This window comes from Urocitellus parryii, chromosome X, assembly GCF_045843805.1.
Source record: "Urocitellus parryii isolate mUroPar1 chromosome X, mUroPar1.hap1, whole genome shotgun sequence".
NCBI classification, from domain to species: Eukaryota; Metazoa; Chordata; class Mammalia; order Rodentia; family Sciuridae; genus Urocitellus; species Urocitellus parryii.
In genome coordinates this window covers 43,423,238-43,451,176 of record NC_135547.1, presented here as the reverse complement: position 1 = coordinate 43,451,176, position 27,939 = coordinate 43,423,238, and the positions used below count along the sequence as shown (strand labels likewise).

Sequence of the window (27,939 nt, the reverse complement as noted above, 5' to 3'; positions counted from 1 at the left end):
GTATATTTTATCACTTGGTTTCATATACAGTGTTTCAAATAAATCTGAGAAGATATTCTGATGTATTGGAAAAATATTTCCACATATAGTAAATATTTGGATAATCTTCTCTATGTGCTTTGCAGTCTGTTATTCCCCACCTGGTTATCCAAGAAGCAATTTTTCTTTGGCTACAGCAATATAAAGGGGAGGATCCATTTGTCCAGAGTTCATTCTGGTACACATCCAAAGTTAGATATGTCTAGTATTTTATCTCAATTATTTTAATACTGAAAAGTATGTTTTGCATAATCTTTTCCCCAGCCATCTTTTCAAACATGTATAATCTTTAAACTAGTTTCTTTTTCAACTCTCTCTACTGTTTATTTACTCTTTAATTAGATTATATCATTCATCTTCTCTTTTGTGTTTCCAAGACTGTCTGAAATATACAATAGTCAACCTCTGAAAAACCACCATTCCGAAAGGTAGAAGTGAATCAGGTAGCACTGGGGATGTGTTCATAAAGATGGACAAGCCAATTCTGCATGCCTATGGAATGCAAGGGACATGTATAAGATGACTATATTTAATATTTATCCTCTATCTGAGCTTCATCCATTAGCAAAAGGAGGTAAGGAGAAGGGCTATTCTTTTAGAAGTTCTTCCTGACACTACATGAATGGAAGTTAGATGTTAGAGCATAATATTCAATAATGTGTTTTTAAAATCATTTTAGAAATAGGAGTTAAAGATTATTTTCTTTATCGAACTAAGAGCATTTGAAACTACCTCATTATTAACTCAGCATGATGTTGTCACAAGAGTGTATAGAGTGAGCCCCCTTATCCTATTTCTAAACCAAAGAATCTTCTAACCTTAATAGAACACCAGCCATGAAAATAGAAATATACACTTTGAAGTTCATCTGTTTGACCTTAGATGGTAGCCTGGTGTTAATGAGGTCCATGATGCCAATTTGAATCCTTTTACTTGCCACAATGATCTAATTTCAAATATTTGCCATTTGTTAAAATTGGTATTGTTTGAGAATATATGGTTTAGTACAAACTAATTAATTCATTTGCACAATGAATATGAAACTGACCAAAATAAACATATTTCCCTGTTCTTGTGGAGGATGATACATAAACAAGTTTTCAACTCTCCAGGAAGGAACTATAACAATGAAAACATGTAAAGAACAGATATACTTGTGACTAGTAACATCTTGTATTGAGGAAAAGTGCAACAGACACACCTTTTTTTTTTACCAAAAATATGAGTCTTTGCAAAGAAAAGTTTAAATACAGAGGATTGATTAATATTTTCATGGTATATAATAGTCAACAAGTCTTTCACAAATTTTTTTAATATAATAGCATGCTTAGAAAGTGATAATATGGCACAATGAAGTGATTGGGTAATCTGTCATGAGTGCTAGAGCTGTTCCAGGTCCTTTCTGACTGATTTAGAACTGCGAAACAGGGAATCAATGTGTTTATACAACACTAACCCCTGTGTAGCACCCGAGTGCTGTGGCCCACTGATTTGGAAACTCTGATTTAATTTCCCATAAATTGTGACACAGATAATCACACACACAGACACAGGCACACAATTTTTTACTTTTGTTAGTGAATTATAGTTATACATAATATTTGGGTTAAACATAATAACCCAACTAGTTGGGGTAAACAAAATCATATACACATTGAATTTCATTTGCTACATTCCAGTCCATGGTGCTCCCTACTCTGGCCCCTCCTCCCTCCCTCTATTATCCTTCCTCTACTCTACTGGTCTTCCTTTCACTTGTTTATTTATTTATTTTGATCAATATTTTATAGATATACATGAAAATGGAATTCACTGTGCTATATTTATACATGAATATAGTATAATTTTGTTAAATTAATTGCACATTACCTCCTCTTTCCCATCTTTCCTCCCTCCCTCTCAATTCCCTTCTTCTAGGCCACTGATCTTTCCTATATCTTTATGATATACAGTCCCCCTTTATTTTTCTCTAGTTTCAGTATATGAGAGAAAACATTTGACCCTTGATTTTCTGAGTCTGGTTTATTTCACTTAGTATGATTTTCTTCAGTTCCATCCATTTACTGTCAGTTGCCATAGTTTCATTCTTCTTTGTTGCTGAGTAAAACTCCATTGTGCATACATGCCATGTTTTATTAATCCATTCATCTATGACAGGCATCTGGCCTGGTTCCATAACTTGGCTACTGTGAATTTTTCTGCTATAAACATTCATGTGACTTTATCACTGTAGTATGATGATTTTAGGTTGTTTTTTTTTAAATACAGAGTAGTAGGATATCTGGGTCATATTCTGGTTCTATTCTTTTGAGGAATTTCCATACTACTTTACAGATTGGTCTTGGTGGTTTGAAGTTCCACCAACAATTTATGAGTGTACCTTTCCTACCATATCCTTGGCAGCATTTATTATTATTTGTATTCTTGATAATTGCCATTCTGACTAGATTAAGATGAAATAATAGTGTAGTTTTGATTTTCATTTCTCTGATTGCTAGAGGTGTTGAACATTTTTTCACATATTTGTTGGCCAGTTGTGTTTCCTGTTTTGAGAAATGTCTGCTTAGTTATTTTGCCCATCTATTAATTGGGCTTTTTTTCAGATGAATTTAATTTTAAAACCTAAAGACAGTTGAGTAATTTAATCTTAGTCAAATACAAGGAGTGTGTAGACAGGGGCTATATCTCCTTTATCTGAACTATTTCAGTTAGCATCACTGTTAACTGACCACCTGTTAGTTAAGTGACCCTCTGTAAGCTATTTCACTTTTCTCATTTATCAGCTATTTACACATGAGAATTATATATCTGCTATTTACATATGTATCATAGGATTCTCTATCAAAATTGTTCTCCAGAAACAAATCCTGAAATACTTCTTAAGGACTCTGTAGTAACTCTAAGCATCCACAAAGACTCAAATGGACAAGAAAGAGATTTTTTTATGATCAAAGTAGAATTAAATAGCAGAAATTTTAACAGCATAGAGATGGACTTTAGAGCCCATTTAGTACAATTCATTCCTCAAATATAAAGACATTGAACCCAAATATGAAAAAAATTGAAGCCCAAAGAGGTTATGTGACTTGCTTAAACCTAATGAAATATATTTCTCCATTTTTCTTTTGACATTTACTAAATTTTTCAGAAAACTCATAGAATAGGTAAAAGAAGTGAATGTTTGTTATCTGCGTTTGTATATGTATGTGTATGTATATATAAAGGTTGAGAATTTCTAATGCAAAATCCGAAATTTGATTAAATTCCAAAATTCAAAATTTGTTGAGTGGTGACCTGGCACAAGCGAAAAACTCCACATAATTAAACTTTGCTTCATACATAGTTACCCGAAATATTATATAAAATTAACATCAGGCTATGTGTTTAAGATGTTTATGAAACATAAGTGAATTTCACATTCATATTTGGGTTCCATCCCTTAAGATATCTCATTATGTGTATGCAGTATTCCAAAATCTGACATCCAAAACACTTCTGATCCCATGTATTTCAGATAAGGAATACTCAATCTGTATATCTCTGTGTGTGTACTTAAAAACTTATCATTTTGAAAAACAATCTATAAGTGCATGAAGAAAACCACTTCTTTATATTCCACTCCATTTTAAACATAACATATACTTTCATACTGCTTTATGTTTGTACATGTGCTCTTGCTACGTTTCTCTCTCTTCTTTTGATGAAAAAAAGAATATAATATACTTATCACTCTTTAGCTCTCCTCATCACATATAAACATATTAAAAATACCTTACATGTTGATTCCATAATTTTTTTCTGGTACTGTGGATCAAATCCAGGTCCTCATGATGTTAAGCAGATGCTCTAACACTAGTTACATCCAGCCCCATACCTAATTCACTTTTAATAGCAGCATAATAATTGATAAGATGGAGCTACTTTATTTTGTTCAACTATTCTTTCACTTACATATATTCATTTTTCCAATCTTATTTTTAATAAGCACAATGTTACAGTGAGCATCCTTATTAACATACATATATTCTTATACCTACAACTTACAAGATGGAAATGTTCTTTCTCATCACTGTTATTCAACATTGTTTTGGGGGTTCTAGCTGATGCAATATGAAAACTAAATGAAATATGCTCTATAAATATTGAAAAATTGAAAAAAAATAATCTTAACTTTATTTTATTTTTAAGAGTTCATGTTAGTTACAGATAGTATTAGGTTTCATTTTGACATAATTATACAAGCACAAAATTTAATTTCCTATAATTCAGTCCCCAGTACTTTCCCTTTTCCTCTCCTCCCCCTCCCTCATTCCCTTTACTATAATTTATTCATCTTTCTTCTATTTATTTATGTGCATTTTACTTAGTGCCTTATGGATATATATGATGTTAAATTCATAGTAGTCTATTTGTTTATATACAAAAGAAAGGTTGGTCGCATTAATTCCAATGTTAATTTTACACTATATGAGTTTATACCTAGAAAATCTGAGAGACTAGACAACAGCAGCAACAGCAACCACAATAACAACAAAAATAGAATAAGAAAATTCAATAAGGTAGTTACTAAAAACATAAAAATTAAATAGCTTTTGTTTTACTAGCAATGATCAGTCATGTATAAGGGAAAGGTGAAATTATCTCATTTTCAACAGTGATAAACCATAAAACACTTTGGAATACACTTAACAATTATGGGAAGGGACCTATCTCAAAACATTTTACTAAAGGACATGAGACCTGATCTAAATTAATGGAGAGTGACAACATGTTTCTGCAAATGAAATTATGATAGGATGAAAGATTAAATCTTTTTATATACATATAAATAATGCAAATTGGTAGAATTTTTTTGAAAATTGACAAAATGATTACACAGTTCATATGTATGAATGAGTGAATGAGAATTGCCAAAAATATTTGGAAAAAACCACTCATATGAGGGAGCTTATTCTACCAAACACTAACAATTACTGAAAAATAGCATCGATTAATAAAGTAAATTTATAACAAGGGGCTGGGATTGTGGCTCTGTTGTAGAGCACTTGCCTCACACGAGTGAGGCACTGGGTTTGATTCTCAGCACCACATAAAAATAAATAAAGGTATTGTGTTGGCCTACAACTAAAAATATTTTTTAAAAATTAGAACAGGATAAAAGAGTAATGGGATAAAATAGAGAATCAAGAAATGGTTGTGGAGGGGGATAATGAATTATTAAAAAGTGGAATTGACATAGTTGACTGTTTACTTGGAAAAATAATTCAATATCTGACTCATATACTCTAAGAAATTTCCAAATGAGCTGTAAAGTAACCTACAAAAAAGTGAGTTTAGGAATGAACAATATTAAATACCATCACTCACTTAAACAAGTTAAATTGCTAAAGATAGGAGTTTTATATTGACTTATCTTCTCACATATTATGTCTGTTTTTATTAAAGGGATAAGAAATGTTCATCTGTGACCTCATAAGACCACAGTCCAAATGACTAATACTTTTTGATCAAAAAAGAAGAAAAAAAGATTTCACCAAAATGCTTAAGGCTTTTGAATCAGTTTTGGAAATATAATAAAAATAATCTATGCCTTCTTTTGTACATACAATTATATTCTAGCCTTGAATTCATAATCTTGTAATGAGAATTTTCAGATACTTTTATCCAAATGAATTAACTGAAATGTCCATGAAGGCTTTAGTTTGGTGCATCTTGAAACTGCTACCAGTGATGTAAAATTTAATATCCATTTGTCCTTGTTTTTATTCCTACTTACGTCATTAAGGTGGGAAAGGGCTTCTTTACTTCTTATAAATTATAATATGTGTTGGTTAATATGAGAAGAAATGGTATTTGATATATGTGTAAATCACTGTGCTTTAAGTCTGAGGACTTCCATTCTGGTCAGCATGGTATCATTAAAATGGATAAATAATGTTGCTAGGCTTAAATTTCTCAACATGTAAATTAGATGCAATAATATCTCTTTATATCCTAGACATGTGATAAAAATTCATGACTAAAGTTCTTATTTGATATTTGTTGCAATGACAGAAATAGAAAAATTGCACAAAAGTCAGTAATAGTTAATAAGATATCTAAGACTCTAATTGGGAATTTAAGGATGAGTTATTTTATGCCATATTATTCTGTATAATTTACAAATGAAAAATTCATCCCTTTTACATGTACAGTTTGATTCTCTATGTTTTGAAAAATATATACCACAATCAAGATTTAGAACATTTCTATCACTCCAAGTTCCTCCATGTCTCTTTATGCTTAATCCTCTCCTCTCGCAACTGTCCTTGTTTAAAATTTCATCTGCTTTCTATTCTTATAATTTGGCATTTACAGAATATTATATAATTACATGATATATAGCTTTTGTGTCTGGCATGTTTTCTTTAGCATAATGCATTTGAGATTCATCTATATTATGACATGTAGCAATAGTTCCTTCCTTTCTATTGCTAAGTGGTATTACTAGTATTCCACTGTATATTTGTACCACTGTTTAACCATTTGCCACTGGTTCATGGCCATTTGGGTTGTTTCCAGTTATGTTGATTGGGGACAAAGGTGTTTTAAGATTGGGTTTTGATTTTATATTTTCTGGTTTTTTTCTGTTATCAACATGATTAGTTTTTGTCTACCTTTACTGTCTTTCAATAGATATGCTTTAAATTTTTACAATTTTAAGAGTTTGCTATTAATATTTCCCAAATTATTATAAGAACACATGCTTAGAAGACTTTTAGTATAACCTTAATGGCATATAACAGATAAAAACTAATCAAAGCAAATCAAAACTTCTTAAACAGTGTACTTCTTCTAGTATATCTTCTATGTAACCACAAGAATGATCTTTTAGAATGTACATATGATCAAGGGATACTGCTATTTAATGAACTCCAGTAGAGTCTATAAAACCATTTAGCTGACAGCTCTTTTCTATCAAGTGTTTTCAGGGCCTGACATTGTACCAAATATCTTCTTGTATTACCAGATTTAATCAAGAGTCCTTTGAGATAACCTACACAGTGGCAGAGGCACTAGGATTCTAGGATTCGAACCCTGAATCTTAGGATGGGACTTAGGGCTTTTTTATATCTGGACATAGTCACTCCCAACAGAGAAAAATAATTTATAATTTTGTTTGTTTTCATACTTTTTCACTTCTGAGTAGTTCTTTTTATACATGTTATTTTTTCTGTCTGATATGTCCTACTTGCCTATCTTTTATATATTATTAAAACTCAGCTCAAATGTTCATTATGACTATGTAAACAACATTCTTTGCCCATACCAAGGCTGCTGAAATAAATGAATCAACCAGCATTAGAATCCAAATATTTCTTTTGTTATTTATCTTCTTATTCTACTATTTTTATTCCCTTTATCATTGTTACACTTTTGTATTTGTCCTACAATTTTTGGATATTTTATCCAATTTTTTCATTCTTTTTCCTTCTTTTCTGTTTAGAAAGTTTCTATTGACATTATCTTCAAACTCAGTGACTCTTTCCACAGTTGCTCTACTAATATGTCCATCAGAAGCATTCTTTATTTCTTTTCCAATGTTTTGATATATACCATTCAATTTTTGATTCTTTCTGAAATTTCCATTTCTCTGTTTATATGAACCATCTCTTCTTGCATGTTGTCCATGTTTTCCTTCAGAGTCATGAACATTTTAATCATACTTATTAAATTGCCTGTCTGGTAAATATAAAGGATACTTTCTTTCTTTTCAAACGTGCATGTGTGTGTGTGTGTGTGTGTGTGTGTGTGTGTGTGTGTTGGTATTCCTCGTAATGTTTGGTTGAAAGCCATACATGATGTACTGACTGGTAAGAGAATCTGAGGCAAATAATCCTAATCCTTTATATTTTTTCTGGCTAAGAGTTAGAATGTGTCTACTATTTGTTATAATTGGAGGTATTAGGGGTGAAAATTTTCTCTGATTTCTTTATTTTTTACTGTCCTGTTGTCTTTATTTTTTTTTCTAGAGACTTATTCCTTGATACGGCCTGAGTTGTACAATTCTTTCAATGTTAAACCCATATTATTAGACAGAAGCCTTCTGAATGTGTTGGTAAGAGGGCAAGGGAAAGTGTACTATAGTTATGTGATTAGGTCTTTGTCTTTTACCCTGACTTGTGTCTGGGCTCTTACCTCCACAACTACTTCTCATCTTTATTCTCATCCTTCACTAATTGGACAGGAAGTTTAGGGGAGCTGGAGCTGGCTATTTTTCTTTCTCCAATTTAAAAGCTAGACAGGGCTGGTGTTCATACCAGATGCTGGCTGCAGCAAGGCAGTTCTGCGGTTCTGTTCCTAGTGAGCTGTGAATCTATGTATTGTCCTGTCTCTCTCATTTTAAGATGGGTAAGTGGGAGTTTTCTCTGTAACATCTGTTACTTGATATTTCTGAGAAGAGTTGTCAATTTTCAGGGTTTTTTTCAGCATTTTTTCTTATTGTGAGAATGGTGCTGATGCCTTCTAGGCTACTTACATGTCAGACTGGAAACTGAAGTTGATCCCAGCATACTATTATAACTTTGGGTTACAGTATTGCCTCTAGACTCCTCCAGAAATGTGAGTCACATTAACTCTTTATGATAATTCATCTGTCATAATGGATGCTTATATAATCTGAAAACAGACTACCAGGGAATAAACAATAATAGAATAATATTTAATATTTCTTGAGTGATTTTAGCATATGATACCTTATATTACAGAGCATTTATATACATTACCTCATTTAATACTTATAATCATCTCAGTTGGTAAAGAATATCACCACCTGTTTTCTATAGATGAAGCAACTGAGGTTTACATTGACTTAATAGCATGTTCAATAATATAGAACTTGGGATTCTGGTCCAAGTGTTTGAGTCTAGACTTTATTAGTTCAATGACTGTGGGCTACAATTATAGTTTGGATCTGGATTGTACTCTAAAAGCTCATGTATTGAAGGTTCAGAGGTGGGGTTTTTAGGTAGTAGTTGGATCATGAGAGCTCTGACCTCCTCAGTGGATTGGCTAGCTGGAGAGCTGGATGGACTATTGGGAGGTAGGACCACGTTGGAGGAAGTAGATCACTGAGAATGTGCCTTGGAGGGATATACCTTCTCCCCAGCCCCTTCCTCTCTTTCTCTCTGCTTCCCAGCTGCTGTGCACTGAGCAGTTTTTCTCTGCCTTGCCCTGCCACTATGATGTTTCTGCCAGCCAGATAATGATGGACAAATCCTCTGAAACACTGAGCCCAAATAAATTTTCTTCCTTTAAGTTGTGTCAGGTATTTTGGTCACAGCCATGAAAAACTGACTAATACAGCTCCCAATATTAACATTAAGGCTACAAAGATAGAGTTGGAGAAGTATAGATTGGGCAGGGAAGGACTCCTTGGAGTCATTTATCCCAGGTAAATCGATTAGAGAGAGGGTTAAAAAAGGCAAGTGTGCTAGTCAGCTTTGCATTGATATAACCAAAATACCTGACAAGAACAACTTAAGAGGAGGGAAGTTCATTTTGGTCCATAGCTTCAGAGTTTTAGTCTATGGTTAGCCAAATCCATCACTCTGGACCCAAGGTGAGGCAGAACATTATGAAAAAGAGCATAGTGGAGGAGTATTGCTCACCACATGGTGTCTGGGAAGCAGAAAGAACAAGGGGAAGAGCCTATAGGGAAGATGAAACCTTTAGGGCACACCCCCTGAAATGACCTACCTCCTTCAATCACACTTCACCTACCTACAGTTTACTACCAAGTTGATCTATTCAAATTAGAATGGACTGATTAGACTGCAGTTCTTCTCATCTAATTATTTCACTTCTGAATATTCCTGAATTAACATAGGAACTTTTGGGGAACACCATATATCCAAGCCTTAACAGCAAGGTTAATACCTAATTTACAATTGGGTTTCTAACTATCTCTTCCATATTCAACTTGCAGAAAGTTTGGTTCCCTAAAGTGCGTTAGACATATATGAGTGCCTCAAGGGATAGGACAGACTCCAGAGGAAAAGGGAGAAATTGTTCTGAAATCCTGGGTGTTGGTATTCAAACAGAAGTGCTTTGGGAATCTGAAGTTGATTGGCTTGTGGTTGTGCAGCTGCTTTGTGATACTCAGAACCAGAGGAAATATTTAAATCAATCTTTTTAATATACTTATCATGAGGAATGAGTTGTGTGTAGTGAATGGCACAAATGCAATCACAACCACAAGTCAAATGGATTAAAAAGCACCTCTGAGTATGAAGGTGGTATCTCATAATTAGATTGAGTTCAGTCATTAATATTTAAGGTGGAAACTCCAATATCCAAATATGTCTGGCAACATTTCACTTCAAAGGTTTTGGTCAATAAATGTTTTTGTGGTGTATTCAGGGTTCCCAAGCCAACAACTTCTGTCATGGGATGTGTGCCACCCAAAGAAGAAGGGAAGGAAAGAACCTGGGATTTACATATTGCCATTAAGTTGGCCAAGCAAGGATATGTATAACAAACTGCTCTGTGAATGGTTAGAGCACGAAATGAAGTTGCTTGTTGAATATAGGCAAAACTTCATAAAAATGGTCTCAGTCTTCAAGTTGATAAAATTTATTTTAATAATCTCGGGGCACTGAATAGTAGGGAATTTGCACATTGAGGCCAATGTTATCTGCTTGCACATAGTTGAGCCTTTGACAGATGTCCTAGTCTCAGAGAAACAACCATTTTGAGACTTAGCCTATGTACTTCACACTTCTTTGCCTAACAGGCTGTCAGAATTAATCTCTCAACAGGTCTGGGGCAGTAAGGTATGGTGACATTGATTTTCCACTATGAAGATATGAGTCAGGAGAAAAGCAGTGACAACTTTTAAGCTTAATAGCCAGTCACATAGGGAAGAAACATTGCAAATAATGGGTTTAAGGGCCTGAAAAACATCTGAGCTTCTATATAGACACATCCAGACCTTAGTAGAATGGCCAAAAAAGTAACTTTGTGAATGGTAGATGAAAGTAAGTATCAGGATGATCATCTACATGGAATAAAGGGAGAGGTAATTTAAGGGTTCTTCTGACCAAAATATAGTTCCTGATACTACCTGCTAAAGTTAGTGTTGGAGTGGCCTCTTAGGATCTGGATGTTTTAATGAAAACACATAGATATAAAGAACTTTTAATGCACTGCATTAAAGTATTATCTTGCTGGTGGATAGTTAACCAATTAGTGAAGATTTATTTTTATATGATTAGTCCATCAGCACCAATTTTTACCATCTACAGTCAGAGGTTCTGGAGAGACATGATCCAGGACTGGAAAGGTTTAGAAATAAAACAATTTCTGTGCTGGATGACTGCTATATATAGTGCTGCCCAACAAGATATAATGAATAAATCCTGCAAGCCTCTAGGTTCTGGCTGCTCTGATGGTAATTAGTATTATCACCATATTGCAGAGTAGGAAATTGAGACCTAAGGAAGTTAAGCAAATTTTCTCATGATCACAAAACTTGGGTGAACTCTGGTTTTTAACCTAGAGGTATCTCAACCTAAAGGCAGTTTTCTTCTTCATCTTTACAACATTGTATCCAGAGGGTTAGAGGTAACCTGAAGGTGGCATATTCTTATGCCACAGTTTTCAGAAATAAAAGAACAAAACAAAAAACAAACCTATTGGATACAAATAATCCTTTATAAACCTGGATGTGGGCACTTGGAAAGTTGCCACATTGGATTATCTAGATCTGTCTCAAAGAACATATAAATATTCCTGGCAGTTCTTTGTCAGGAGTTATTTCCTAATGCTTATACATTCTTTAGTTTTTACTTCCTGGGAGAAATTCAAAACAGTGAGCAGGGAAAATGAAAATGGTTAGAACTAATTGCATATGGACTTTGCCACCAAATGACATGAGAAAACAATAACATTTATCTTTGAATAAAATGAGTATGTGGGCTCATTTGCCTACCCTCAGCTCAGTTTTCATTTTCCTTTCCTCTCAAAATGCCCAGAGGGACCATATTTTTGTTTAATGACCTTCAGAATGATTCTTTAGAAATCTGAAGCTATCAGAGTTGGAAGCAATGCGAAAATAATTGTGGATTATTATTGTATGACGACAGTGGCAGCTGGGCTGTTTTTTCCTCTCTGTTCAGACTTTTCTCTTCATTTTCCCAGAAACCTTATATCCCAAGGTTTAACTCAGAAGCAAATCTCATATAGGTGATAAACCTTGCCAGACATGGTACGTAATATAATTTCAGACAGACCCTTAACTGTTCTTCCGAAAGACCCTAGGGAGTAAAGCAATCTTATATCTAGATGTTCTCCATAATATTACTTTTATTTACTCTCTGAAAATGTGTGTGGGTAGTTGTACTGTACATAAAGCAAGTATATCTCTTAAATATTATACCTGTGAACTTAAGTGCTGGTTTTTGTGTTTTCTTGTCAAAACTCCTGCAAACAGAAGAAAAATTGTTATGGTCAAACACTAATATGAGCATTACTCTCTCAAATCATTTACACACAGACACTCACATCTGAGGCTAGAGAGCCAGCATAGATTCTAACTTTCTGTGAACACTTAGGATGTATTGAGGAGGGTGTGGTTGAACAGGAGTAGATGCAGATACTGTAAATGCTGTAATGAAGAAAGTGGAAAGTGCTTTTTACTATTGTCCAATTACTCTGTCTCACAATTTCTTGCCTCAATTAAGAGAAACATAATTTAGATGATAACATATTTTTGCCTTGATTGTTTAGCACTCCCTCACAGCTATCCCCTATGCCTTCACTGATGTTTGTATAGTGTTTGGTTACCACTTTGGTTGAAAATTTGTGGTAAGTAATAGACAGACCAGGACAGTATGTCAAAGTTGACTGAAGTTGTTGCTAAAGACAATGCCACGTGGTCAAAAATTCTTGAATATTCTTACATAATTTGTTATTGCTTGTCACTCTCTGGAATAGTGTCACTGTCTGCAAAAGTGTTATGCATTCCTTTCTAAGGTAGTCCAATCCCAGTAGTAAGACTTGCTCATATTCCCATCAAAGGAGTAAAACAAATTGGCTTCAAAACTCAAACCTATTTTCTGGTCACTGAACATACAAAATAAGTGGATGATTTCTTTCAATGCACATACTTATTTTCCCTAGCTGCATTTCTAGAGAATTCTTTCAACCAAAATTTCTAGACCCTTTCTTGTAGCCTCATAATGGATATCTTGACCACAAGGAAGGAGGCTCTGGAGTATTTGTATTAGTTTTACAATAAGGAGGGATTAATGAAAGAATTATAAACTTCCTTGCCAAAGAAAAAGCATTTTATGAATGTTTAATAATGCTTAAGACTCCCCTGGAGTAAGCTAAATGTCTAAGTGAACCATATCCTCTTAGGACTCTTAGGAAATACCCATGTCAAGTACAAAAAAAAAGGACATTATATATTTAGCAACTTTTAAGGTTCTACTCTATATCTCTTACATTTAGGGGACTTGTATGCTTTTATAATTTTGCAGAATGCTTCATAAATCTTCTGGCTATTGGTGCCAGGTATTTCAAGTGGCTCTTAATGTGATGGGTGATGATATTTGAATGAGATAAAATAATATACATTTATGATGTTGCTTGGTCATTTATTTAACTCCTTAGCTACCTATTTTGAAACTAAAGAGAAGAATGCAAAAAAGTGAAAGCAGTAACTTGCCAGCATGAAAATATAATGATGTGAATATTTATTTTTGATTTACTTACAAATATTTTCTCTTTAGGAATGCAAGCCAAAAATGTGGAGAAGTATAATAATACAGAAAGGAAATGCTCTTCTAATCCAGGAAGTTCAAGAAGAAGATGGAGGAAATTACACATGTGAACTTAAGTATGAAGGGAAACTTGTAAGACGAACAACTGAATTGAAAGTTACAGGTAGGAATTGGTTCTATCAAATACAGCAAATTAAATGCTAAATGTAACTTGGTTTGGGAAGAAAGAGTTTTGTTCAAGGAGGCAACTTTCTGTGAACTTAGAATTGGTTGCAAATCAAATAGTTGGAAAGCATACTATTAATAAATTTCACTGAAAAGTGCTATATGTAGAATATGATTAATTTAAGGATCAAGAGCCTAATGTATACATACATATAACCATATGGTAAGTTTATATGATATTTTAGTGCAACTGTATTTTTCACTCTGACCCATCACATGATGACAAGTATGGAGTATTCTTTTTGTGGCTTCATATCAGCAATCAAAAAGTTCTGGAGTTTGGAGCATTTAGGATTTCACATTAGGGATATTCAACCTGTAGTATGTAAATACTTTAAATATATAATAATCTCACTTATATGTAGAATCCGAAAAAAAAGTCGAATATACATCAAGAGAGAGTAGGTGGGGCAGAGAAATAGAAATAGGGAGATGTAGGTCAAAAAGTATATACAAATTTACGATTATGTAGGAGGAATAAGTCTAGTGATTTAACATATAGCATGATGACTAGTTGATACTGTTATAGTGTTTGCTTGAAATTTGCTGAAAGAATAGATTTCAGGTACATTTAACACAAAAAAGTGAAAAAATAGCTTTATGAGATAATTTTCTAGACTACAGTAATCAAGTCACCATATATATGTATATTAAAATGTCATGCTGTATACTTCAAATACATATGATTTTAAAACACACATGTGTATGTTTGTATATATACATATACACATTTGTATTTTGGATAAAGTCTGAGCTATGAAGAACTTTGAAATTATTCAGAAAATTGCAATATTGATTACATTGATTTACTTATGATTAATGTATTTGGGCATTACCTGTTTAATCACCTAATGTTTACATCAACCAGTTAGTTAATTATCATGCCATTGCTAAGGGTAGGGATACATTTTTCTTCTTTATTTCTTTTTTTATGTCTGCAAGATCTCTTGGGGTAGTTTTAAAATCAGTCAACTTGTATTAATACTTGCTGAATTCAGTGCTAAAACCCATATGTGTATTTAAATTTGTTTTTTTTGTCCTTTCCAAAATTTTAAGTGAGAGTGTACACACATTTTGTCCACTCTCTATCATAATAAATGACAGTTTTACTTTAGTTTGAATTTGGAGAGCACCTTCTGTGAAAGTTTAAATAGTTTGGATTAGAATTGCTATTCTTTCCCCCATGGACTTTTATTTTTTATTTATTTTTGTTGGTTCTTTTTAGTTATTCATAACAGTAGAATTAATTTTGATATAATTATACAAGCATGGAATACATCTTATTCTAGTTGGGACCCCATTCTTATGGATATACATGATGATGGGATTCACTATGGTGTATTCACATATGTGCATAGGAAAATAATTTCAAATTCATTCTTCTGTCTTCTCTTTTCCTATTTCTTCTTTCTTCCCTTCATCCCCCTTTGTCTAATCCACTGAATATCTATCACCCCCCCTCCCCATTATTGTGGGTTAGCTTCCACATGTCAGATAAAATTTTCAATCTTTTCTTGGGGGGGGGGACTGGCTTATTATACTTATCATGCTAATCACCAGGTCCATCCATTTACTTACAAATGTCATAAAGTCAACCTTTTTATGGCTGAGTAATATTCCATTGTGTACATACACCACAGTTTTTCTTATCCATTCATCTGTTGAAGGGCACCAAGGTGTGTTCCATTCTCATGGGCTTTTAAAAAATAACTATATATCAATCAGGCCAATCCCAAATTCCAAATATTTGCCTTTGATTAGTTTCTGTTTTCCTCAACATGAACTAAACTTCCTGGACTCATTCATGGTAGAATATTCAATCATAGGCAGTTATACATCATTAATAAGTGACCTGACCATGCTGACCATGCACAAAGGCTATGGCATTGTCACTTTGACTACAATCACCAATATTTATCAGATGCTTGGGAAACACATTCATTTTGCAATCATTTACTACAGTTTGTAATATTGTAGTATTTGGTTTATGTTTAAATTGAACAATAATAAATTAAACACCAAATCTCCTTTACACTCTGATCTAATAAAATATGATAGCAACAATTTGCATCTTTATTTTTATTTTAGAATCTAGAAAGGCAAAGCTAGAGCCACTTTTTGTGTATCTTATAAGGCATTGATTTATTTGCTCTAAACTTTTAGTATAATTGAACTGTGGGATTCAAATTTCATCTGGATCCCTTACAGAGGTTCACCCCCTATTGTTTTTATATTTTTGGTAAGTACTGAGGTTTGAGCCCAGGGGCTCTTTACTACTGAGCTACATCCCCAGCCCTTTTCATTTAAAAAAAAAATGAGACAGGGTCTTGCTAATTTGCCCAGGATGACCTCAAACTTTTAATCCTCCTACCTAAGCCTTCTGAGTTTCTGGGATGACAGTCATGTGTCACTGTGCCCAATAGGTTCACAAAATTTAATGTACATCAGAGTCATGTGGAGAGACCCAGAAAGGATGAAGAGAAAAATCTTCAAATACAGATTCCCATGTCTTTCTCTCAGATTCTTGTTTAGTACATCAATAAGATAAAGAATTTACTTACCTTTTTGTCCAGGCATTTGTGTATATGCTTTCTAAGAGTGATTCTTTGAGAAACACTAGAAGAAAGAATGGTGCTTTTGATTTCTTGTAAGCATGTTGGTTCACACACATAAAACAATCATATTTCCATAGACCCCAAATTGTTTCCCTTAAACTTTTAAAAGCTATCATGAATACGATGGTCATTGGTAACCACAGGAAACCTGTCAAGGGATTATGTGGGTAAAGCAACCTCAATCAATGAGAAATCATTTATTTACCATTCAAATAAAAAATATACTAAGTATATATTACATGCTAAGCAATGAACTAGATACAAGAAAAATTCAAATTTAAGTCATGATTATCTTTGGGTCAATGTTGATTCACATGAGAAATATGAAGTTTAAATATTAATAGTTTAAATGTTATGCTTCATGTAGAAACAAAATGGTTTCTTGAAATGGAAGCTAAAGAGGTTGCTGTGTGAAAGCTGATTCTTTTTGCAATGTATGCTATACTGGCTTTGTATGCTGAGTATTATGAAAACAAAATTAAACAGATTGTCCTCTCATAATTCAGAATATAAAGCTGGGATTATTTAAAGAGAAATATTAACTTATTTTGAGTTTAGGAGTATACAGGCATAGGGTAAGAATTTCAATGTGAAATTAATGGGACCTTTTAATTATAAAATTGAATAATATGACATTCTATAATATGGAGTATTGAAAATATACAAGCTTTACAAGATTTTCAGATTTTTAAAGGTTTTTTAAAGGTTATTTTCTGGCTGTTCTCTTAAAATTGATATTTCTGAGAAATATGTCTATAGTAAAACAAGTGTTCTCTTAAGGTTTATAGTTGATATTTATTTTAAGTAAATCAATTATAAAAAGATCCAGGTATTCAAAACTCTTAAGTTAGAAGGTAACAATGTGCTTTATGAAATTATTCTTTCATATAAAATAATATGCTATAGTATTTCCTTAAACAGTTACCTTTTTACTACATTTAAATAGGATTTGCTTTAAATGCAACTTGTCTGGAATACTTTGGTTATATAAATCTTAGTATACCTGTGTGATGTTATCGTGGAAATTTCTTTTTATAGTTTTGGAAGCTGCAGATGAACAGGGAGGCTATAAGAATAAATAGATATGTTTAGGTCATTTGCCAATGATGAATACAGCCGGCAGCTTTATATCCCATGGCATATTTTAGGTAACTATTTGCTATTTTATAGATTTCCCCTGTATTCTCACATTGAATTTGTGCAGAGGGCTAGTTAAAGTGATAAAGAAAGACAGGGGAGTTGGTTAAAACAATGTGAAAATGTAGAGCAGGTGGTAATGGAAGGAGGAGGAAAGGAATGGGAGAACATGAGCAGGGTAATGGAATAGGGTCTCCTGGGATTACAGGACAAGGTCAGCCTTGAGAAGGTCAGTGGTACACATAAATTATGGGGATGTTAAAAAATGAATAAATGCAGGAAGCCATCACTAATTAACTTTATCTGGAAGGTAATTCACAGTTCACATGACAAATCTTTCACAAATTCATGCTTTTATGAAGCTTTTTAGAAATGAGCATTGGCTACTTAGAAAAAAAATCCCAATGACCTGTTACCTAGTGAATATGCAAATAACACTCTTCCTCTGGATTGTTGTAGATATCTCTAGAGTTCCTGATTGGAGTCTTTTCACATCTTGGGAGTAATCCCTTAAACATTGGTGTCTGAATGCTATGACTAGAGGGTTTATTTTATGGATATGCTTCAAAGATTTGATGCTCGGTCACTGTAAAGCAGTGGTAGCATAGCAATCTAGATGTGCAGAACTTGGTAAAACTGCAAAGTAGAATTTGGGATCAGTCTGTGGTGAAGATGTTCAAATGCATGACTTCAGCAAGTGCTTTTAATTTCCACTTTGCAAAGTTTAACAGTGGTGCATTGTTGCAGGTTTCATTTAGACTACGTTGTTGTTAGAATAAACTTCCTCTGGTGTGGAAAATAGTAGCAATATACACACAGGGATAAATTTCACATTCATGTTGGTGATCATGGTGTTTATGGTCCTTACTCTTAGTTCCTTTATGCCTCTGCTGTTAATGCTGAGACACTGGGGTGAGAAAAAACATGGACTGTAGTGATATGGTTGAGAGTTGGTGGAATAAATGAAATTTGGTATTTTGATTAAGGATAATACAACAGGGGAAGTGGTCTTTAAGCCAACAATTATATAATAATCATGACCAGGGGACCCAGACAGTTAATGTCTGTTTTTAGAGCTCACTATGTGGTACAATTGTGCTTAGGGTTTTTCATTCATTTTCTCATTTAATATTCACAACAACCATAAGACAGTGGTTATTATTATTGTCCCCATTTTACAGAAGAAGAAACTAAAACTTGGAGATATGCTGTGCCCAGGGCTATGTGCTTTGTAATTGTAAGAATACAGATATGAATCTAGGTCTTTGACTCTTAAATATAAATTTTTACCATCACAAAGAACAAGTCATATAATTTCATTCACTAAACATACATTGCCTATCTTGAGAATAAATACCAAAATATTTGTCACACCATCCATCTTTCCTCTGAAATATTCCTTTTAGGACATGTACCATTTGGTTTTTAATAATTGTGTATTAGAGCTTAAACACCCCTCATAGGGTACACTTGAAATTTTGAGCTTAGTCCTTAGCTCTTAATCTTTTTGTTTTGGTACCAGTGATTGAACCAAGTGGTATTTAACCACTGAGGCACATACCCAGCTCTTTTTAAAGTTGCTTAGGGCCTCACTAAATTGCTGAGGCTGGTCTTGAACTGTGATCCTACTCTCTCAGGCTCACGAGTTGCTGGAATTACAGGCATATACTGTCATGTGTGGCCTCAGTTAAAATCTTTAGGAATGAAAAGCAGAATCAAATCAGAACTAGGGCTAATGCCAGAGAAGTAAGAAGGAAAAACAAAAATGCATGAAAGACGGAATTTGCCAGATTTCATGTTTTGGTGCCTCAGTCCCTATTAATTTGACATTTCATATTGAGGAAAAAATAGATTCAAATAGGTTTACTGAAGTTATGATAGTGATACTGAACTAGGGTAAGTGAAGCAATAGAGAAGCATCTAGTTAAACAGTATGGTTCAGTTGGTAAAGATCTGTTTGCACATAAATCAGTGCATGCTATGTGCAACAAATAATTCAGGATCCAAGTTTTTTAGTGTGGTTCTGAAAGCAGACAGTAGGGAGATGGAAGAATGATCCCCTGGGAACCTGTAAAAATATTAAATTTATTCAAGGGAACAGTGTTCTGTGGAACTCAAATTCTGAGGGAGATTAACAAAATTTTCAAGATATTTCCAGGAGAGGAGAGGAAAGGAGGAAAAATGAGAGGGGAAAAGAAAAAAGAGGCTATAACCATTTGTTTATTTACTAGATTAAATTCAAACAATTTTATTTTTGCAAGTCATCCCAAGGAAGTTTATTGCTTATAATATTCTAATATTTATTAATTTACCAAAGTGAAATGGCATGCATTTTAGGACATTTCCTAACCTTGTATGACCATATAAGACATTTTTCCCCTTGAGATCATTTGAGGATGCTGTTTCCACAGAATAAACATTAGGAAAGCTAAGTGAATAGCTAAGTGAGTACATAATTTATTGGGATCCTACTAATGCCTGTAACTTCATGGTTTCAATATTTATTGGACACTTACTTTATATCACAACTATATATATATATATATATATATATATATATATATATATTTCATTGTTTGTCTTATTTTCCTAACAAGCCTTAAAGGATAGCATTTGTTGATCATTTCTTTTCTTTGTTCCCAAGTTCTGAGTATATAGCAGGTTTTCAAAAATTTATTTGTAGCTTTGTCTGGAAGGGTGTTTATTTGATTGGTGAGTGCTTTAGTTGGGTACCAATAAGACAACTTTGTGTTTGTAGAACAATTTATAATTTTGAATCATTTTACTCCTGTTGAATGAATATAAATTTACAAATGAATTTAAAATCATTTTACATTCTCTTGCTCACAAGGACTTTATGGAGTTAGCAGCAAAGGTGATATTATTATCATTAGTAGTACTAGTAGTAGCAATAGAAATTTTTAAAAGTGTAAACTATGGCTTGGAGAAATTTAAAAACATTTGTCCTGGGATGGCAGGTGTTAAATAGTATGGTTAGAACTGGAACCACCATATCCTGAATCTTAGTACATGCTTTTCTTACCTTACCTCCCCCCTTTTATTCTCTCTAAAGTCCCTTAATCTTGGGTGCTGGGTCAAAAGAAGAGATACAACCCTGGAAGGATTGAAAGTTGGTGAGTCCCAAGCTCAGGTATAAGGGTCCCTAAAATAACCTTTAATCTAAAATGTTAGTATGTCAATCAATTGCTTTGTCTTAAAGAATAATTGTTAATTTAATAGGAAAAGCATTTGGATGGCAGAGTTCCCTACTCAATATTCAAATGTTTCTAGCAGCCAGGTTGGTCATGTATATGAGTGGTGTAAACCAGGTGTTCCAGGCAATAGGGAGTGGCAAATTGGTGGATGCTGGCTGCACCCATTCAGCCCTAACTGATTGCTGCCAGGTGAGACTAAGAATCCAGTACTGCCAGGTCTCTAATTTTGAGGAGATGTGGAAATCTGGGTTTTATGTGAAAATCCCTGGATTGTAAAGCACTCTATGGACCAAATAAAGCATGCTTGTGAGCTAAATCAATTTGGGCCTGTTTGTGGCATTTGCCTTAAAATATTTGTTTCAGTAGGACATTTAAACAAGCGACTGACTGTGTGGCTTGCTCAGAAGCAGCTGCACTATTTCCATCTTCAGTAGTGAGTAGGGAAAAAATGTAAAACCCTGAAGTGGCCTAGAGAGAAGTTAATACACAAACTGAGAACAGCACTGGGAAGCTATCATAATCACACCATCCAATAAACTGGTCGATCCAAGTAGAGAGTGAGGGGCACAATTTATGGATGTAATACTACAGGAGGGCTATTGACAAATTGATCACCTTACAGAGATGGGAGATTTAGATGATGAAGCAAGTTGGTCTCAAATGTTCCAGAAAAATAGAGAGCTCAGCCGAGAAAGAATCCACCTTAAAGTTGCCCCGAAGCAGTGTGATGTGAAGCACGGAAAGAAACAAATCATTGGCATATGTTCTTCTCCTCCACGTACTCTCTGAGCAGCCAGTTAACATGATCTGAATGTCTGTATCCTGATTATCACATGAAAATGGATCTCGTTTGTACCTTTTTTGTGACAATAAAAAAAGACCTCAGCAGTCAATAGTACTTGGCTGCATTAAGAGAACTTTTCACATGACTTACTGTGCATTTCATAATTGACTGTACTTTTGCACGCTTGCAGGTACAAAAATCTCAGGACTAAACTGGCTCGCAGAAGCTTCAGTACCTTTCCTCCTAGGCCTCCTTTTCCTTTCCTGTGTTACTCTGGCCATTGCAGTGTACCGAACCTTCCCTCAATGGTATCTCTTTCCCTTATTCACCTATTTTAAATATTCTAATGTCCTGTCTTCTTTGTAACCCATTTTCTCAGATCTTTTTTTTTTCTGCTGGAGCTAATCTAATATCAATGAGTATAGGAATCTGACTGAAAAGAGCCAAAAATTTTCCTTCTCAGCTAGCATATTTGCAATTTAATAGATATTTCAATTCTGTAACTCATAGGCATAACTAATGCTATGAATTTCTGGCAACTTGGCAGAGCCTGTGAGAGCCTTTCCCAGAGTGTCATAATTCCTACCCTGCCACTTGTTCTCTCTAGAAACAAGGTCAACCCTATTCCTGACCTTTAGGGACTAGGGAGAAAAATAACCTGCTTAGGATTACTGGAAAGGAGGATTTTTGGTGTCAGTTTAAAGAGTGATTTTTTTTTATCAGTCCTCCTCAGCCATTCTTATTGAGTCTCTCCTTTTTCTTCCAGATTTTCTTCACTGTGCCCCCGACCTTTGGCACCGAGCCGTCTAGTAACCCTATAGTGACAGCCAGGGTCAAAGAGTTAACACTATTAACTGTCCCATCCACAGAAAGACAGCCTTGTTTTTCTGCAAAGCCAGGGACTATGAGAACATTTGTTCCTATGGACTTATTTTGCAAGCAGCTGTGTAAGGGATCAGCTTGGAGAGCTGGGAGTGAACAAGTTGGAGCATATGACAGCAGGATATGGCAAATGTGCTCAGTCCAGGCCAGTTCTGCTCTGATGGTTCTCTTTCAGTATCAGAGGTGATCTTTGACTCCTTGACTATCTTCTCTGGCACCAAGTTATTGCTGGGAGAGGAAAGTTTGGGGGAAGGTTTGAATTAGGTCTCCTGGGTTGCACCCATGGGCACAGATTTTTCTAGGTCCATTAAGTTTATGTCTGATAGTCTTGGCTACCTTGTTTTCCCCTAATTTGGAAGCAGTGATTTGAACAAGCTGAGAATATTTTTTAATTGCTTTTTTTTTAAATACATGACAGCAGAATGCATCACAATTCTTATTACACATATAGAACAAATTTTTTCATATCTCTGTTTCTATACAGCCACTTTTCTAAGGGGCTTACCAATTATATTAATGTCCTCCAAGATCTGCTGCTCCTGATACAAAGATTTACCCTTATACATAAATACCACATAGAATTATGGAACTAAGATAGGGTTGTGTGCTTTCACATAGATGATCTCATTTAGTCATCCTAAAATCTTATGAGATATGTTATTTCATCCCTAATTTACAGATATGGAAATTGAAATTTGGGAGGTAGTTTTTCCAAATGTTCTACAGCAAATAATGATGATCCTTTAAATACATGGGTGGTTGTTGTTTTACAAAACCTGACTTCTTTTCACTAGTAAAAGCTTATATAACTATGAACTGCTCATGGCACTATGATTTCATTTGACTAGAATGGATTTTCTTATATGTAGAAGGATGAGACCTTATGCTGAGCAACATATCTACAGGAAGATGCTTCTAACACATGTACATAGATGCACATACACACACATAAAGGGAGTTCAGTGAAACAAGAATTTTATTCTAGGAGAAGACCAGTGAAAAAAATTTTTAAAAAAACTTGTTTTGCTCCCATGGTCCCTGTTTCAGAACCAGAATATTATGACCCAAATCCTGATTCTGACATTAGCTTTGTAATTTTGAGAAAACTAATTTACTTCTTTGAACCTCAGTGTCTTTCCCATATATACAGGTAGAATAATGTTGATATCTTGAACTGAAGAAAATAAATGAATGCTCTCTAGGAAGAAGGTACTCAGCAATTGATGTTAGTATAATTATTAGTATTATCATCATCATCATTATTATTACTAAATAAGTTATAAAGGTGACCTTGTAGCCATTTCACCACAAGAAAGTAATTTTTAAATAGCCAAAGACCAATTGCTATTGTTAATATAGTTATTTTTTAATAGAGGATGAATTTTAAAAATCAGCAATTCAACCAAGGGTTATGAAAAACTCAAGCACAGAGCCACATAAATAGGGATTTCAGGAAGAACTATTTCATTCAAGGAGATGCAGTCATGTAGAATAATTTGTCAATTAAGATGGTCAGAACAAATGCTGTTGTCTGTACAGTGAGTTTTGCAGCCAGCAATACATTTTAATGGTGAGTGAGCCAAGAACAAAGGTGGCTAAGACAAAGCTAAGTAGAAACGAGTCCACAGAACAAGCATGTCGGGGAGACTGGCCTTTTCCTGTCCGGCAATTCTTTGTCATTATGATTCATCCCTAGTAGTTTGTAAAGGCAGTTAAATGGCCTCCTTTGGCTGTCAAATGGGAAAATAATTCATCAGTTCAAGTCCATAAATCATTTCTTGGTACCAAGAGTACTTTATGTAGCTGGAAATGTCTCCTTGAGTTGGCACTATGCTTCAGCAGAGATCCTGAGGAGCAACTGGCAGACACCAGATGCAAAAGTCCGAATGATGACATGCATGGGCATGGCTCTGTAGAGAAAGAAAGTTAATTTTTTTATGGGGCACGTTCCTTGTGTGAATTGCCTGGAAAACCACATGCTTGTGTGTCTGGTATAGTAATCACTTAGTGTGTTTGTTGAGTGGATTTAAATATTTTATGTATTTTGGATCCTTTGAATTGGAGGCCACCTATAATGTCTGATAACTCTCTGTACCTGAGTTTGGGTAAGCAAGATGGGAAGGCAGTAATAATAATATTCAGAAGTTATTAGACTAATAACCCGAATTTTTGTTAAATTTTAATGATTAGGGCATCATAGCTTCACCATAATTCTGGCATGTTAGTTGTGTGAGAAATAAGTGTGCTTTAATTTTTTTAATAAAAAGCATTTTAAATTATGTTTTAACTGCCTAATTCCTCTTGCTCCTAAAATCCAACATTTGTCAATACATTCTTTGTTAGTAAAAGTATTCTCATGATGGTATATAATTTTCACGATTATTTGAGGTGAAAAGTGCTAAGTACATTTGAGGACATGTAAATAAGTATTTATTATCTAAGGCAGTATTATCAAACTCTGGGTCCACAAGTAATACATTTAATATTCTTTGAATATTCACCAAATGCTTATTGTGCTAGGTGAACAGTGGTGAACAAAGGTGGACATGGTAGTGCTTGCCTGTAATCCCAGTGACATGGTAGGCTAAGGCAAGATGATTGCAAGTTTGAGGTCAGTGTCAGCGACTTAGTAGAGCCCTAAGCAACTTAGTGAGACCCTGTCTCAAAATAAAACACAGAAAGGGATGGGGACGTAGCTCATTGGTTAAGCGCCCTGGGTTCAATCACCAGTACCAAAATAAATAAATAAATAAAAATGTGGGGAATAAAGAGAGATATGTTGTCTTCCCTGATGGAGCTTGAAGTATACTGGGGGACATTAAATTAATAAATATGTGGTTAGTTATATAATTATATATTGCAATACCTGATAAAAAAGGAAAATAGACTGAAATTGGGGACCATCTACTTGATGCAAAATAACATTTAAACTGGACTCTGAAAGTTAAGAAGTAGTCAAAAAGGTGAACAATGAGTGAAAATATTCAGAGGGAACATCATATGTTGATGGTAGCTTGGACTAGAGATACGGTTATAGATATTTAAAAAGCAGGCAGATTCAAGAGATAACTGCAAAGATAGATATGTTTATACTTTCTCATGGTGGTTCTTTTGTTACTGATTTTAGAAATAGTTGGACAATAGTGTTTTTTTTTTTTTTTACTGAAATGGGGAAGACTGAAGGAGGCCACATTTTGTGGGGTGTATTAAGAGCTCTGTTTGACCATGTTTATTTGAGCTATCTATTGGATATCCTCTAGAGAATGTTAAGTAGACAATTAGATATATGAGTCTTGTATTCAAAGAATAGTGTGGGCTGGATATATACATTTTAGAGCTGTCTGCCTGGTATATAGAATGGGATAAAATAAAGTACTAAATTTTGTGGGGAAATTGATGATTGCTATGGAAATCAATGCAAAATGCAGCTCCTTGGCTTTATGTTACAGATTTTCCCCAGAATCATGACAGTGTAAAAAAGCTACTCATCATGATTTTTTCCAAGCCTCATCAAATTGTTAAATATCAAGCATGATGTTTGTACCTGTATTTTGCTGATATATGTAATGACATCCTGCATTTAGCTGACATTTGAATCTTTAGAGCTAGAAGAATATAACTAATGTCATGGTAAACCTAGTCACTATTTATTATATAAACTGGGGATCACATTAATAACTTTATATGCATTATTTCTAATTTTTACCACAAACCTGAAAAGTACAGGCCCCAATTTTTAGGTAAAGAACTCAGACTTGATAAGTTATAAAACTTCCCTAAGGCCACACAACAAGTAAATGTGGGACCCACCATTCTAGTTCAACATTTTAGAAAGTGACATGAAATTTCCTTTTGGATGAAATTAAACCCCTATCACTCACCATGCACAAAACTTAACTCAAAATGGATTAAGGACCTATGAATTCAACCAGAGACTCTGTGTCTAATAGAAGAAAAAGTAGGCCCTAATCTTCATCATGTAGGATTAGGCCTCAACTTCCTTAAGACTCTATAGCACAAGAATTGAAACCAAGAATCAATAAATGCGATGGAATCAAACAAAAAAGTTTCTTCTCAACAAAAGGAACAATCTGTGAGGTGAACAGAGAGCCCACATCCTGGGAGCAAATTGTTACTCCTCACACATCAGATAGAGCACTAATCTCTAGGATATATAAACAGAAAAAGCTAAGCACCAAAAAAACAAATAACGCAATCAACAAATGGGCCAAGGAACAGAACAGACATCAGAAGAGGATATACAAATCAATCAACAAATAAATGAAAAAATGCTCAGCATCTCTAGCAATCAGAGAAATGCAAATCAGAACTACTCTAAGATATCATCTCACTCCAGTCAGAAGGGCAGCTATTATGAAGATGAACAACAATAAGTATTGGTGAAGATGCGGGGAAATAGGTATAGTCATACACTGCTGATGGGACTGAAAATTGGTGCAGCCAATATGGGAAGCAGTATGGAGATTCCTTGGAATTCTGGGAATGGAGCCACAATTTGACCCAGCTTTCCCTCTCCTCGGACTATACCCAAAGGACTTAAAAACAGCATACCACAGGGACACAGCCACATCAATGTTTATAGCAGCACAATTCACAATAGCTAAACTGTGGAGCCAACCTAAATGCCCTTCAGTGGATGAATGGATAAAAAATGTGGCATATATACACAATGGAATATTATTCAGCAATAAAAGATAATAAAATCATGGCATTTGCAGGTAAATGGATGGAGTTGGAGAAGATAATGCTAAGTGAAGTTAGCCAATCCCAACAAAACAAATGCCAAATGTTTTCTCTGATATAAGGAGGCTGATTCATAGTGGGGTAGGGAGGGAGAGCATGGGAGGAATGGATGAACTCTAGATAAAGCTGAGGGGTGGGAGGGAAAGGGAGGAGGCAGGGGATTAGCAAGGATGGTGGAATGTGATGGACATCATTATCCAAAGTACATGTATGAAGACTCAAATTGAATGTCGACATACTTTATATATAAACAAATATGAAAAATTGAAGTATATATGTGTAATAAGAATTGTAAAGCAAAAAAAAAAACACCAAAGTACATGTATAAAGGCATGAATTGGTGTAAACATACTCTATATACAAAGATATGAAAAATTCTACTCTATATGTGTGTAATAAGAATTGTAATGCAAAAAAAGAATTTAGGTATAATTGTAATGTACCAATTAAAAATAAATTAATAGAATAGAGAGAGGAAATAAGGGGCAGGGAGGAAGTAAGGAAAGGGAGTA

General features: G+C 34.2%; 1 protein-coding gene across 1 annotated transcript in view; it reads left to right on the top strand.

Annotated features, from left to right (window-relative positions):
• Il1rapl2 (interleukin 1 receptor accessory protein like 2) overlaps positions 1–27,939 on the top strand; it is a 516,192-nt gene that overhangs the window by 45,748 nt on the left and 442,505 nt on the right. The window contains exon 5 of the mRNA XM_077793619.1: positions 13,815–13,968. Coding sequence (XP_077649745.1) covers positions 13,815–13,968 — 154 coding nt within the window. The remainder of the gene's footprint in view (positions 1–13,814; positions 13,969–27,939) is intronic.